The sequence below is a fragment of the Leptonychotes weddellii genome, chromosome 14, assembly GCF_054177405.1.
Source record: "Leptonychotes weddellii isolate Sample4059 chromosome 14, ASM5417740v2, whole genome shotgun sequence".
Classification (NCBI taxonomy): Eukaryota; Metazoa; Chordata; class Mammalia; order Carnivora; family Phocidae; genus Leptonychotes; species Leptonychotes weddellii.
In genome coordinates, this window is record NC_138382.1 from 59,507,214 (window position 1) to 59,523,688 (window position 16,475).

The 16,475-nt window shown below is 44.7% G+C and overlaps 1 protein-coding gene across 6 annotated transcripts in view; it reads left to right on the forward strand.

The window, feature by feature from the left end:
- The window catches only part of PALM2AKAP2 (PALM2 and AKAP2 fusion), a 441,240-nt gene that overhangs the window by 98,160 nt on the left and 326,605 nt on the right, over positions 1-16,475 (forward strand). For 3 of the 6 annotated variants that reach the window (XM_081803349.1, XM_081803347.1, XM_081803350.1), the window contains exon 1: positions 14,210-14,329. In XM_081803349.1, coding sequence (XP_081659475.1) covers positions 14,285-14,329 — 45 coding nt within the window. In that variant the 5' untranslated portion in view covers positions 14,210-14,284. Of the gene's footprint in view, positions 1-14,040; positions 14,096-14,193; positions 14,330-16,475 lie in introns of those variants that run through there. The other 3 variants (XM_081803346.1, XM_081803345.1, XM_081803348.1) reach the window with 3 other exon arrangements.

Below are 16,475 nucleotides of genomic sequence, written 5' to 3' on the forward strand. Positions count from 1 at the left end.
CCAGTCACCCCATCCCTCCCACCCCACCCCCCACTCCAACAACACTCAGTTTGTTTCCTGCGATTAAGAATTCCATAAGGTAGATATTATTGGCCTCAAAGTTACTCAACTGAGGCACAAGGAAAGGTAAGTACCTTGCCCAGGGTCCCCCCTCTAATAAATACAGAGCTGGTATTTGAGCTGAGCATCCTATCCTGGCAATGCTCTTAACTCTACTTTCATAGGAATGCTGCTACTCAGCATTTATGAGAGCGCTGTGCCAAGGACTCCAAATGGATTGTCTCCTTTGGCCCTCAAGACACCTGCATGGGTGAGGCACTGTTACTTTCATGTCCCACTGGAGGAATCTCATCTTGGAGAAATGATGTAATTGGGTTTGAACCCAAGCAGTCATGTCCCCTCTCCTCAGTCCCCTGCCACTCCTCTCCTCCAACCTGGAGTAAAGGTTTCCTGGGTCTGTCCATGCAATGGTTCCATCAGTGCTCACCCATGTTCACTCTGCCAAAGTCCCCTTGCCACATAAGGTGCCATAGGCGTAGGTTCCGGGGATCAGCATGTGGACATCTTTGGAGGCCATTATTCTGTCTACCACCACCACCACCTTCCATCTTCTCTCATGTAACCCTCCAGCTGGTCTCCTGCTCACTTCTTCTTCCCTCCCTCCTCCCTCCCTGACGGCTGCCAGAGTGATCTTTTCAAATGTAAATACATCCCTTCATACCTTGTCCAAAGCCTCCCAAGTTCATGCTCCAACTGGGCCACTCTCTGGCCTCTTTTCCCATGACTGTCACCTCACTTCCTCTGTCCTTGCCACACTGGTATCCTCCTGGTCAGTCCCAGATGCAGAGCACAGTCATGTTACATCACAGAGGCTTTCCGTTTGCTGTTCCCTCAGCCTGGGACACTCTTCCCTCAATATTTGCATGGCTCTGTCGCTCACTCCATTCAGGTCTCTCTGATAGAGTCACTTCTTCATCCCGATACCACTCTCTCCCCTTAGTGTGGTTCGTTTTCTCCAGAACATTTCTGGTTATATCATAGATTTCCCTGCTTTTAATGTCTCTCTCCCTTCCCTGGAATGTAAGTGCAAAAAGGCTGCCTTATTCTCTGCTGATCCCCACAACCTGGGACAAAGCTTGGTGAGAAGTGCATGCTCAATACATGTACCAGGAAGGAAGGAAGGAAGGAAGGAAGGAAGGAAGGAAGGAAGGAAGGAAGGAAGGAAAAGGGAGGGAGGGAGGTGTGGGAAAATAAAGAGAGGCATGATGCAAGAAATTTGCTTAGTTGATTGTCCTTTTTATGGTTGTTATCTGAGGTCTTACCCCTTCTGGAGGATGATATTCCAAGTACCTCAAAAGGAAAGAAATCACTTCTACTTCTTATCTCTTTCAATTGCATATTATTTATAATACGGTTAAATCTTCCCAGCATTCAACTAGCCCCACACAGGTATGAGCTTCCAACAGCACAAGCTTATTACCTGATATTATTACATTTGCCACTTAAAGGCTGTGTGACTGGAAGCTCTCTGTGTCCCCATGTCCTTGTCTATAAAATGGGTATAGTAATAGTGCAGCCCACATAGGGCTGTTATGAGGATTGCATCAATTAATGTTTGCAAAGCCCTTAGAGGTGATCCAGGGGACAGAAGAAGCGTCATGTAAATGTTTATTAAATTTAAAAAAACCAAACTTTTACCCTTAAATTCAAACTATTCTCTCTAATACTCCATTCAACCCTTTATTTAATGTGGAAAGACATTTAGAAACTTTCAGCTTTTTACTTATATCAATTTGTTTCTACTTTCTTATAACTCAGGAAATACCCCGCTGAAGGTAAAATGGCAAAAATGTATCTGTGCCCATTTTTTTCCCCCACAGTGGTCATCTTCTTAGCAAATAAATGTTTCCTCTACAGGCCAGGGCTGTTACAATGTTTTTTAAATAATGGGACTATGAAGTTCAGGATCTCACTTGCTCAGAGGGCAAATCTCAGGCTGCTCTGAAGCCATCCTAAAAGGCAGGATCATTGGCTTTGCTTTCCAGGGTGCTGGGGCTTGCCATCCAACTCTCGGTTGCTGCTTTGCCTCACCACCTCAGAAAGGCTGCTCCCCCTAGTAAGGAAAAGGCTGCTCCTTTTCTTTTGGCACTAACCAACCTAACAGTGTCTTTACTTCAGCGACGGTCTGTTTTCCTTGGAAGTTGGAGAGCCCAGTGGTTTTGGATTGAGCTTGAACTCTTGCTGGAAGTTCCAAACCGGAAGTCGAATGACTTCACTCTGCAGTGGTGGAGCAGGAAAGTGGGGCCAGCCTTGGAAAGTGGATTTTGAATATTGCAGGCTGCTCATCATGGTGCCTAATGAGGTGGAACCTAATGCTGTTTGAGGGTGATGTGGACAGATCATTTTATTATTCTGTTCTGGCACGGGGTCCTGATATCTGTTTTAGTTTTATTTCTATTGTTTCTACCGAGGATAGAAAGCAGTTTCCAGCTAATCCTGGGAGGCAAGAATAGATTGAAAGATTACCTACTGTATACAGATGCGAGACAGATCTTTTCTGGGGAGGACAGGTGAAGGCCACTCTAGAAGGACTAAATCTGCATAGACATTGGTCAGAGAAAGCTGTGGGTTGGGAGAGAGACAGTACAGGTAGTTCATGTGCAGGGAGGGGCTTCATGGGCCCTTTTCTCTGCCAAGAGCTGTGAGTTGGAACAAAGGGAGGAAGCTCTCAGAGCCACTAGTGGGTAGCTTGGGCTGCTGTTGTCCAGGTCGGGGGGACAAGGAAGCTGAGCAGTGTTACCCAGACTTCCGACACTTTTGTATTAATAACCCAGGGGAGCTTCCTGGATCTTGGAGATAAATCTGCTCTCTTGTATCTCTCCATTTTTCTGGTATTCTAGGTTCCAGAGCAGAGATTTTTTTTTTTTTTAATCGGATATCCATGGGTACTCTTAGAGTATCCAGGGAAGAATTCAAGAGGTTCCTGGAAGCTCAGAAGTTGTATGCAAAATGTTGTATGCATGTACATTTCCCCGGGAAAACAGTTCATGGCTCCTACCAGATTCTCAAAAGGATTCTGTGATCTGCCCTCCTGCAAAGCTTAGAATCACTATTCAAGATGGTAACATAAATCACTTTAGAACACTTTGCACTTTTGTCTCCTTCAGTCTCTCATGATATGTGCAGAATTTGGCAAAGCCAACATGTCACAAAAAAGTTTGCACAGCATCAGAAGACCTTGGATGGCAAACTCTAGTAGTAAGAGTAGTCAAGAGCATTCACAAGCTGCTTTAGTCTGAAGGGCCATCTAGGCAAACCTAGTGTTTTGGTCAGCTGTGAGCTGCTATAACATATTATCATATATAGGGTGCTTACAAAACAAACATTTTTTCCTTACAGTTCTGGAGGCTGAAGTCCAAGATCGGGGTGCAGATAGATTGGGTTCTTAGTGAGGAACCTCTCCCTGGTTTGCGGATGGCTGTCTTCTCCCTATGTCCTCATACAGTGGAGAGAGAGAGGAAAGCAAAATCTTTAGTGTCTCCTCTACTAAGGACACTAATCCCATCATAAGGGCTCCACCATTATGACCTAATTACTTCCCAAAGGCCCCATCTCCATCACATTGGACATTAGGGTTTCCACATATGAATTTTGGGGGGACACAAATCTGCAGTTCATAGTCCCAGGTGCTGGGCCAAACAAGCAACTCAGGAGCCTTCACTCGAACACAAGCACATCTATATAAAACACAGCCAGAGTGATACAGATATCAATGAATAAATAGGATTGTGCTCATAATAATAAAAGAGTTTTCACTGACCACCAACAATATGCCCGTAGCTTTGGATACATTACCTCATTTGATTGTCACAATAATCTCATAAAGTGGATAATATTATCTTTTCCATTCTACAGATAAAGTAAAATAAGCTCAAATATGTCAAGTAAATTTCTCAAGGTCATTATGTGGTAGAATTGGGATTTAAGGCCAGGTTTGTCCAACCCATGCTTCCTCTCAACTTAAACATCCAAACAGCCATCATGGCTGCCTGAGAGATGCTGATTAATCCAAGGTCTCCTTCAGGGTCTGACTCTATGATTTTTAAAGTTAACTGAAAGAGTGACAAGTCAAGCAATCATTTTGTAAGTCACACTCTATGTTTGGAATTAGGAGGGGTAACCAATTTTCCTTCCCAAAGGGACCACCAGACATACCCTGAGGGGCTGGGATTTCTGGAACTCTGTGATGCTAACAAGAGGAGACTTGGACAGTTAGAAAAGCGAGGGGGAGGCTACATTCCAGACATAGCATATGGTATGAGAAAGCACCAAATTTGGAGTGGGACAAACAGATGAAGAAGGTGTCAAGTTCTCCGGGGAGGAGTAGAGGATAGGAGAGGCTATACACAGGGTAAAGCTTTGACAAGATGCTGGGGTGACTTAGCTGAGTCTCAAATAAAGGAGAACCATCCCAGAACCCGTGGAGCCTCCCCTCCCCTATCCTAACAAAGGGAAGTTTCCACAGATGAAAGGGACCGAGTCCCAGATGGAAGCTGACTGCCTGTTCTATAGGGAAATCTTCACTTCTAGCAGAGAACTCTGGAGTCATATGAAAACCTATCTCGATTGCAATGACTTGTCTGCTTGCAAAGGATGACCTCACAAGGGCTTGACTCAGGGGCGAGTGAAAGGTAAGGAATTGCAGGAGGAGAGATAGTAGTTGAGTGGGAAGAAGAGAAATCATAAAGGACTGACAGGAGGCAGCTGAGTCCCAGCACAGGCAAAACGATCTTACCTCGGTTATGGGTGCACAGTACTTAATACAACACAGCTCATGAATGCAATGTCCTCACTCGCCTCCATCCCTGACCCCAAGAAAGCTGCCCCAGGAGAGAAAAATCACTGGAATGACACCACAACGGAAGGCAAGCTCAACTTTGCATCGGAAGTGGCCCTGCTGGCCTCTCCACTACTTTTCCTCGTGGGACAGACACTGCCTTCGCTGGGGAGGCCTGGAGAGCGGCTGAGTGTCCACTTCCTGAAGGGCTAGGCCAGATGTGGGAGCTCAGGGGAGTCAGGGAGCTGCTTTTCCTGACGCACAAGATCTGAAGTCTTGTTGGTGCTCTCACCCTTCTCAGAAATGAAGGGCATATCTGCTCTCCTGAAAACCTGTCCCTTTGTCAAGTCAGCACAGGCTCTGTCCTTGGAGCTTCCAGAGGGGCCATCTCCCCTCTGCTGGAGTTCCCCCAGGGCTCCTGGCCCCCAGGCAAGCAGCCACCTCTGTGTGGGCTCTTTTCCCACCTCCACCTCCCCAAGTATGCCTTCCTCTCTAGTGGGATAAATTTAGCTCTGAATGAATGCAGAAAGTAGAGCACATTCATGTAAACACAGATCAAGTAGCTTTCAAATATAGGTTTGACACACCATCGGCACGAAAGATCCAAATTCTTCTGTTTCCTTCTCTCCTGTTTTTTCCATCTTATCCTCAGAGCCCTGCGCCTTTTTCTGCATTTAGTGAAGCGAGTTAAATACGTAGGTCAGACTGTGGGGCTGTTTGTCTTCAGACCAAAGAAAGCAGAAATCACTTGAGGGATGGAGGAACTTCAAGAAGTCAAGGAGAGCCCTAGGTGTTGTTCGTCATTTTCATTTATTAACTGTCTTAGAAACCCATCAGAAACTTGGAAGCCTCTTTTGTCTTCCATATTAGCAGAGTCTTTTCTCCCACTGGGCAGAGCCCAGTGGTTACTACAGAATGTTGCACAGACCTGCAAACATTTCCCTGCTGACCTGTCATTATGTCCCTAAGTCCTTAACTTTGAAGTCACCCCTTTCAGTGTTGTCCATCACACTCACAGAGCATTTATAGTTCTCAGAACACTTTCTCATTCATGAGTTCCTTTAATCCTTACAAGAAACTTGTGAGGTAGTTAGCTATCCCTTTTCCCAGTTTATAAACAGAAAGCCTCAGCTCAGAGCAGTTAAGTGACTTGTTTGAGGTTACACAGTAAAGTGGTGGAGTTAGAATTAGAAGCTAAGATTGACACTTGGTCTTATGCTCTCTACCTTGAGCTGCTTTGGGGGAAGGTAGCTTGTCCAGGAGGCCCGATCTGGTAGAGTTACATTTAGTAAACATTTGCTAGTGTATGGAGGGTGGGCAAGGGGTGAGTACGCAGGATTGAGACCCCAGATATTCCAAAGGGCTCAGTATCCAAAGGTGGTAGGGGCTAAAGCTAGGCTTTCCCAATTTCATTACTCATTCTCCAAGCAAGAGGGCACACAGGACTGACCTGATGGGCCATTGTCCCTTCACTGCCAACCCCACGGGACATCTCTCTCTCATGTCAGCAGTGCTGACTTGCAGAATGTGTACAGCATTATGGAATCATGGCTAACAATGAAAATGTCTATGGCCACACTGCAAACAGGGATTCCAAGCTGACAGGGCACATCGTAGTCATTGTACTAAGACAAACTAGATTGGCCCCTAAGCTCTCTGAGAAGCCAATGACCCAATTGTGTCTACTGGCATTACATAACCAGATTGGCCTTCCCAAAGACTTTTTCACTTTGTAGCTAATTCATACCCAACCTAGAGTCAACTCCACCAAGGAGCATATTTAATATGTAGGTATGTAGCTCTCTAGACATTCCTAAATCAAGCTTGTTTTCCATCTTTTCCTAGCACTTCATCCATCTCTTCTTGAGCATTCCCTTCTCATTCCTTCTTATTTATAATTATTAAGTTGACTCACTCCAAAAGATAAGACTGTAGGTATCTATGAATCATTTAAAAGAAAGTCTGGTAATGAAATTTCTAGACAATAAATGACACAGAGCCGAATCCCCCCTTTTAAAAGATGAGAAAAGAGAAGTACCTACTAATGTGAGGAATTTTAAGAATAACAGTAGTTCACTCTCTTTTTCTAAAAAAAAAAAAAAAAGGCCTACATAAAAGGGTGGATAAAATCAAGTCACTCACTTGGTCGGTTTATGACATTTTTAATGAAGCAACAATTAGGCTGAGCGATTAGGACCTACCATTTCTGGGACAGCTACTATGGCCACTCTTGAGCATCTTATACATGATATCCTGATTTCTCACAACATCCCTATGGGGTTAGAGTTATTCTCCCCCATTAAAGATGAGGAAAATGTGGACCAAAGGAATTCAAAGTGGTGCAGTGGGTGAGGCTCATGCCTTTTTTCTGTGTCACACCCACCTACCACTTCCTAATCGCACTTTTCCAAAACTTCTATCAGTAACAAGATTATTATGAACCGACATCTGAATATCAAACAAAGCAAATGTAAAATGATCCTTAATGACCCTGCTCTAATTCCCATATACTCTCCTCATACCCCCTCCTTTCCTCTCACAATGCACATCGTCAGTCAGCTGACATGGCCAAAGCTAACCAAGAGAAAAGGAAACCATAAAAGTGAAATGCTAATGTTCATTTCTGGATGGATTTCTAACTGCTCATTTTGAAGCTACTAAGTAGAGAGCCTAGTCAATAGATACCTTAAGTCACATCCAGCTAGTCTTGGCTGGATCTGTTTTCTAACTTCTCTTTTTTGCCCCACGGAGACTGTCTGCACAGATCTATCATTTGAATCCCATAGGGAAACACAGCACATACTTGAAATCCCATCAACTTTCCCAAATTGTTCACAACCAAAGGAGCCAAAAGCCTCCAACCACTCTTCCCCTCCTTTTGATTCTGTGCAGAGCATCACATATGTTTTGAATGACCACTTATTCTAAAAGACCCTAAAAGGCAAAACAGAGCTCATACGAATACAAACATTTTGGAGGCCCCAGGCATTCCTTTTAAAATTACTTTTGTCAAGAGAAAGCTTCAGGTTACTCTGAAATTTCACACTCCTAACTGCTGCTTAATAAGACTTTAACTTCTACTCACTCAAGGGGTCTTGGCAAGTCATTTCCCTCTCAGTTTACAGAGCCCTGTTGTCCCCACAGGGGAGTGGGCTATGACCATCTGTGGTTCCCAAAAGACTCATGCTCTAAAACAAACTCTGAAACTTTTATTAATAAAACATCTACTTTGCAAATCCAGCATTCCATATTCTCTCCATATAATGCTTTGCAATGCAGCATCTATCAGAAAAACCATTAAACAATACGGGTAGTTCTTATGCAACACAATTTAATGTCCCAGCAAGAACTAGTGATTTGTTACACACATTATGTACCATTGTAATAGATCTTTCCAGACTGTAAATGTTTGGAGGGCAAAAAGTCACCAATATTAGCACTAGACTACGAATTCTTTGTAATACCAAGTCATAGCCTAATGTCTAGTATAGAATAGCTACACAATAAAAGTTTATGAAAGAAATGACATAATTTGTGTTAAAAATGTCTGTGTTTGTAATGGATTCAATGATTTTCAAATGCTAAAATTTAGAGAATTGAAGGGAGGAGGGCTGGAAGAGAAGAAAGTGTTTCCCCTCCTCTTTGGCAAGCATCAGCCATTCATTTTACAAGCCTTCCTGTTTCACTTAGCGTTCTTGGTCACAAGCAACAGAAATTGATTCAAGTTGATAGGAGTAGGAAAGGCATGAACTGAAAGTGTATTCACAGAATAGCCAAGAAGGCTAGAGAAGGAGGCTTGGACAATGGGCAGGACCAAATTTTTGGATGCTGTGTCTTCAAGATCCTTGGCAGGTGCTCGTGACTGACTGAGCCCAGATTGCATGCCATATTGTAGCTTCTAGGGGATCTGGGGAAGCAAGTGTCTGGCATTTCCCAGCTTCTATGATAAGAGGTGGCTCTGACTGTCACTATGGTTTGTAATATGGGCATTCCCCAAAGATGGAAAGGGGTTCACAAATTGGACAATGAAAAAATATGAAAGAGTCTGCTACACCTCCACCTGGACAAAGCCCCAGGGTTCAGCGTTCTGAATCTCTTCTCTCCTTTGACTTTTTGCCATATCTGCTTTGACAGTCCTCAACGCTGACTAAACATACAACCACTGTGTATCATGGGACTCAGGTGGTTAAAAAGCACTGAGGAAGTACACACAATTGGTCATGAGTCTTTTGTCTATTCCTAGTAAACTCAGTAAAATGGTTCTAAATCCATCCCCAACCCTACCTCACCCCATAGGAATTTATTTCTGTACGTGTTCTGGAAAATGTACTCCAAGAAATTTTGATGCAGAATTCTGGGTGGGAACCATGTCTTAATTTTTGCCATTTCCCACAGCTTCTTTACAAACTATTTCTGTTTTTCTGAAGTCCCTCACCCCCACCCCATCAGTCTCAACCAATGATCCTGAGGTGGGAAAATGAGACTACCTGATGCATACTCACTTAACTTGTCTCTCCTTCAACTCAAAATTTCTTCTTTTCTCTACCCATTCCATCCTCCTGCCCTGCTTAATTTCTCCTTCTTTCCAAGGCTAAACTGGCCACCAGTGCTCATGGTCTAATCTGAGACTTAATACTTATCTTTCCCTTTTGACTGTTTCTTTGGCCTCACTTTCCTGATGCCAAAATTCTCTTCATTCCAGAAACATTTCAAGTCTTATCTGACCTAATGACTCTTCAGCTTGACCCTGCTTCCCATAAATCACCTTTCCATTCCTCCAACCCACCTTCATCTTTCATATCCAAAGATCTGAAAGGAGTGGTCTACACTCATGAATGCTTTCCCTCCACTTTTCATTCATTCTCAACTCCCTGTAATCACCTCCAGGCTGACTTTCCACACACACACTGCTCTCCCATTGTCACCTCTGGCTTCCTGACTGCCCAAGCCAGTGACCCCTTCTTAGTCCGTATCCTTCTTCATCTCTCAGAAGCATCTGACCCTTTTGAAAACCCCTTTCCTCCTGTTGTGGCTTTTGATACAAACATCTCTCCTGATTTTTCATTCTACTTTTCAGATGATACTTTCTTAGACTCCTTTCCTGGGCTTTCTCTTCTTTTTGTTCTGTTTTCCCAATCTGGCCATTCTCATGTCTTTTGTTATAACCTCAAAATAGATGACACCCAGACATGTGTCCCCAATCCTGATTCTTCCGTGCTGAGATTCAGAGTTTTCCAACTGATCATTTCCAATGGATGTTCAGGCTCTTCTCCCACCCCATCTCCCTTCCAAGATTCCTTTCTTTTTTCTTTTTTTTTTTTAATTTAAATTCAATTAACATATAGTGTATTATTAATTTCAGAGGTAGAGTTCAGTGATTCATCAGTCTTATATAATACCCAGTGCCCATTACATCACATGCCCTCCTTAATGTCCATCACCCAGCCACCCCATCCCTCCACCCCACTCCCCTCCAGCAACCCTCAGTTTGTTTCCTATGATTAAGAGTCTCTTATGGTTTTTCTCCCTCTCTGATTTCATCTTGCTTTATTTTCCCTCCCTTCCCCTGTGATCCTCTGTTTTGTTTCTTATTCCACATATGAGTGAGATCATATGATAATTGTCTTTCTCTGAGTGACTTATTTCGCTTAGCACAGTACCCTCTAGTTCCATCCACATCACTGCAAATGGCAAGATTTCATTTTTTGTTGGCTGAGTAATATTCCGTTGTGTGTGTGTATATATATATACACACACACACACACATACACACACATGCACACACATACACACCATCTTCTTTGTGGTATATATATCCCATTGTATATATATACCACATCTGTTCATCTTTTTATGGACATCTGGGCTCTTTCCATAGTTTGGCTATTGTGGACATTGCTGCTATAAACATTGGGGTGGAAGTACCCCTTTGGATCTTTGGGGTAGATGCCTAGTAGTGCAATTGCTGGGTCATAGCATAGCTCTATTTTCAACTTTTTGAGGAACCTCCATACTGTTTTCCAGAGTGGCTGCACCAGTTTGCATTCCCACCAACGGTGTAAGAGGGTTCCCCTTTCTCTGCAACCTCACCAATATCTGTCATTTCCCGACTTAGTAATTTTAGCCATCCTGACAGGTGTGAGATGGTATCTCATTGTGATTTTGATTTGTATTTCCCTGATGCCATGTGATGTTGAGCATTTTTTCATGTGTTTGTTGGCCATTTGTAGGTCTTCTTTGGAGAAATATCTGTTCATGTCTTCTGCCCATTTCTTTTTTTTTTTTTTAACATATAATGTATTATTTGTTTCAGGGATATAGGTCTGTGATTCATCAGTCTTACACAATTCACAGTGCTTACCATAGCACATCTGCTTTCCAATGTCCATCACCCAGCCACCCCATCCCTCCCACCCCCCTCCACTCCAGCAACTCTCAATTTGCTTCCTGAGATTAAGAGTCTCTTATGGTTTGTCTCCCTCTCTGGTTTCATCTTGTTTCATTTTTCCCTCCCTTCCACTATGATCATCTGTCTTGTTTCTCAAATTCCTCGTATTAGTAAGATCATATGATAATTGTCTTTCTCTGATTGATTTATTTCGCTTAGCATAATACCCTCTAGTTCCATCCATCTCATTGCAAATGGCAAGATTTCATTTTTTGATGGTTGCATAATATTCCATTGTAATATATATACCACATCTTTATCCATTCATCTGTTGATGGACATCTTGGCTCTTTCCATAGTTTGGCTATTGTGGACATTGCTGCTATAAACATTGGGGTTCACGTGCCCCTTCAGATCACTACATTTGTATCTCTGGGGTAAATACCCACTAGTGCATTGCTGGTCATAGGATAGCTCTATTTTCAACTTATCGAGGAACCTCCATCCTGTTTTCCAGAGTGGCTGCACCAGCTTGCATTCCCACCAACAGTGTAAGAGGTTTCCCCTTTCTCTGCATCCTTGCCAACATCTGTTGTTTCCTGACTTGCTAATTTTAGCCATTCTGACTGGTGTGAGATGGTATCTCATTGAGGTTTTGATTTGTATTTCCCTGATGCCGAGTGATGTTGAGCACTTTTTCATGTGTCTATTGGCCGTTTGGATGTCTTCTTTGCAGAAATGTCTGTTCATGTCTTCTGCCCATTTCTTGATTGGATTATCTGTTCTTTGGGTGTTGAGTTTGACAAGTTCTTTATAGATTTTGGATACTAGCCTTTTATCTGATAAGACATTTGCAAATATCTTTTCCCATTCCATGACTCCTTTCAAAAAAAATTTTTTTGTGGTAAAATATACACGACATAAAATTTACCATTTAAACAACTTTTAAGTGTATAGTTTGGTGACATTAAGTCCATTTACATTGTTGTGCTCCTCTATTCCTTTTTAAGGAAGGGGCAAGGGAGGACCATTAGCTGTTTATTACTTGCTTATTACAGGGTCCTGCCCTACCTTTGTATCACTGGCTGAGCCTGGTGCTGAGTGGTGGAGAGCATGGACTCTAGAGAGTCTGACCTGAGTTTAAATCTCAGCTTTATGACTCTGGCTGAGGCTCTCAACCTCACGGGTCTCACTTTTCTCATCTTGTTATTCTCTCCTGTTGTTGGGTACACAGTTACTCTGCTGAAGCAATAACAGCTTTGTTTATTTGTGAGCAAACACCCTGCAAAGAACTTGACCTGCGGGAGCTGGTGCTGGAAGTGAGGAGAAAATGAAGTGTTTGAAGAAAGTGATAGATCTTAGCCAGAAAGTAGGAGTTCTGGCTATATTGGAGTGGGATGCTGAATCTGGCATTGGCTTGGATTTATGACACAAATACATCCACCTACACCCCTTATGGAAAGGAAGAGAAAACAGTCAGCAAAACTGTTTTGGTGACAACTTCAGTGTTCTGGCAGAGTAGTAATTGATCATCAAGTGACAGGTAAAACCTCTGTGGAAAGTTGAAAAAGCAATTTAGTTGAATTGCAAGAATTTGCCCAGGAAAAGAGGTGATTTGGGGAAATTCGATGTGCATACCTTTTAAAATGCCTTTCAAGTCCTGCGTTTATAGAATCATCAAGGGTCTAAAGAAGTCAGGTTGGGTTTTTGTTTTTATTCAGTGTTTATTACTTCATTTTATGGAGGAAAGTTTACTTGTGAATGTTTGGAATTCTAGCAGGTCCCTCCTGAATGTTAAGAGGTATTTTGTTTGTATTTAGCATTTATTTCCTTTTTGGACTTGGTCTTATCCATCTCTCACATTCAGCCCAGGGCCGGTCACAAAAGATGCACTTTAGTACTGTTTAAAGGAATAGCTAAAGCATTTAGTGACCCAATCCTATGTTTCCTTTCAGAGACTGTGTAGAGAAATAAAGACTCTCAAAGAGTTTCAACCCAGAATGTCACAGGATAACGATAAGAACAGTTTGCCCTTTACAAAGCACCTTTATATATTTAATCTCATTAATTACTGACAACACTCCATTTTTCAGATGAGGAAACTGAGGTTCAGAGTGGGTAGGCAAGTTGCTCGCGTTTTCACAGCTGATTTGTCAAGCCCCACCTAGCCGAGCGCCAGAGACTACAGACTCTCCGCTGTCTTTCTAAGCCCCATTTGGTCTCACATAGAGGTAGCCTGTGTTGAGCTATACCCTGCCCTTGCCCACTTGACCTTTGAGGACACTGCCATCTAAGGCATGTGGGAGAGGCAGCCCTTCCCTACTGGCAATGTCACCACGTGGAGCCCAAGCATCTGGCCCGCGCTAGAAGGCGGCCTGAACACTCGGTGGCCACAGCCCGCACGTCACAGCACGTGCTTGGGGCCCGCTTTCTGCCAGAGGCCCCTCTGCTGGCTGGCACTGGCGCCACCTTGCCCTGCTCAGACTCCACAGAGAGCGCGCGTCCACCCCGGAGCCAGCCGTGCGCTCTAGCTGCTCGCCGTGCGCCCGCGCCCCAGGTGCCCACCTGCACGCGCGCTCCCCGTCGGCGCCTTAGGGTCCCCACCTCCCCCGCGGCGACAGCCCGGCGTCTCCTGCCCACCTAGAGCCACGGGGGGCGGTGGCCGCAGGTCCCCCCACACCCCAGGGGCGGAGCGAGGCGGCGAGACGTCAGGGCGGAGGACCTGCGCGGGGCGGGCGCGCCCTCCCGGCGATTGCCGGTGGCCCGCGTCCCCGACTGGCGCGGCCGGCCGCGGCCCGGAGCTGCAGTTCGCGGCGGCGCTGGGGCGCATCTAGGCGCCCGGGCGGGCTGGGGCCGGAGGCTGAGCCGCGGTGAGCCAGCGGTGCGCACAGCTCTGCCCGCCACCCGTCCCCCTCCCCCAGCGGATCCCGGCCGCCCCTCGGCTCTCCACCGGGCTTCTAGCGCAGCCCCCCCGGGGTGCCCATCCATTTCCTTGGGTGACTACAGCGTGTGTCTTGTTTTTCTTTCTTTCCCCCCCTCCCTGTGTGCCCTTCTCCAGGATGGCAGAGGCGGAGTTGCACAAGGAAAGGCTGCAAGCCATAGCAGTAAGTCCACTTTCATTTTATTTTCTTGCTCTATTGTCTGGGATGGAAGGGGACCCCGAGTGTTTCGGGGCCATCGACATTCCAGCACAGTAGCCGCAGGGCATGTGTTTGGGGGATAAAAGTCGGTCAAGGCTCAGCTACGCGCTTTTTCTTTTATACGTCTGTGGAAAGAAACCCCCAGGGCGCGCTTTGGGCTGGGGATTTGAATGTGGAAGATTGGCTTAGAAATAAGATGCTTGCTACTGGGCTTTGGGAAAAGACCAGACTCATGGGGGTGGGGGTGGGGCGATTCTTGGAATATTATCACCCAGTGATCGGTCCTACTCTGACTGCATCCACTGGAGAAACGAGAGAACGGCGACCAGAACAGTGGCTGCCACCCTTACTGCGGAAGCTGTTCGGTCTCCTAAGTGGGAAACCAGCAGTCAGCTCCACCGCCAGCCCCGCGGTCCTGAAACCCGGGGTGTTCATTTTCCCTGTGCTCTTTGATATTGACAAGGACATTGGCACAAGCCTCCATTCTGGAGGGGTCTGGGGACTTCTAACGACTGGGTCCTGGGCATAATATTCCAAGAGAGCATCCTTCTTCTGGGGGTGGACAATCTGAAACCTATTATCAGGATACAAAGGAGCAACCAGTTTTGGCAAAGTTTACATGCACTTTGAGAAAAGTGTACCCTTGTGCATCTTGAGTAAAAAAGAGAACTTTCTGGGACTGTGTAGATTTGAGCAATCTTGCCACAGTGTTGTCAATGATCCACAGATGTGGTATTTTTACTGGAGCCACCACAGCTGGATTATATATTTCCTTTGCAGATGAGGGAATGATTACTGCTGCTATATGAAATAATAACAATTAAAAGAGAAGGTCTGTTCACATATTGGCATAAAAGAAGCTCCAGACGTTCTTCTACCTAAGTACCTTTTTTTTTTTGGTCCAGGAGTTCTCTGGAAACACATATAAATTTGTCAGAGAAATAGTGTGTAATGTTTTGGAAGCAAAGTATATTGAAGTGTTTTCAAAATCCTTTGGACAGATTCTTCATGAGGAAAATGCATACAGGCCCTTCTTTTTAAAAGAATCATTTGATATGGTTCCCAGGGCACTGAGATCCTCTCTACCAACGTCTTCAAATTGTAAATGTCCTGGAGACTTGACCACTGAAGTGAGAGGGACATTAGTTGGCAGTGTTGAAATGCTACGGGTTTTTTATTTTGCTCGTTGGGCAATCTTTGAACTTGGTCCTTCAGAACTCAGGAAAGCTGGGGTTTTTTTTGTTTGTTTTTTCTCTTTTCCCTGTCCCTCTGTGCATGTGCATTTGGATGGTTAATGAAGTTGTTTATGCTTTCTAAAGCTAGTGGCAAGGCAGTGTGGCCTGTGTGTCATGGACTTGATAAGAATGGAGATATTCAGTTATTGGTGCCATGTAGCTAGTGGGTGTTTTATAGAAACTGAATAATAGGGCTGCTCCAGAAAACCTTCAGTTGCTCCCATAGACTGTGTGAGGGTTTCCAACAGTTGTCATGTTTTCTGCCTTTGCGCGAGCAGCTTTCCTGGATGCCTGAGGAACAGCTGAGCCTTGTGAAAGGACTTGCTCTCTGAACGGGGAGCCAGTAGCTGCTAACACTGGGGCCATCCCTTTCCAAAGGGGTTTGGGTAATCCCAGCAGGGGCCAAGTGGATTTTCAAGAAAGATTAAGCCAGTCTTTTAGAATTCTCTTGAGTGTATGATAAGTCTAAACACAAACACTTGTGTCTGTTCAGCTGTGGAATTGAGTTTGTCCTGGACCCAGGAAGGTGTTGATGAGTCTCATGAACATATCCGTCTCCATTAACATACATGTTGGTTATTTGTTTAGATACACTAACAGTGTGTGTGTGTGTGTGAGAGAGAGAGAGAGAGAGAGGGAGAGAGAGAGAGAGAGACTGACTTAAGAAATGAGAGAGATTGGGCGCCTGGGTGGCTCAGTTGGTTAAGCGACTGCCTTCGGCTCAGGTCATGATCCTGGAGTCCCTGGATCGAGTCCCGCATCGGGCTCCCTGCTCGGCAGGGAGTCTGCTTCTCCCTCTGACCCTCCCCCCTCTCATGTGCTCTCTCTCATTCTCTCTCTCTCAAATAAATAAATAAAATCTTTAAAAAAAAAAA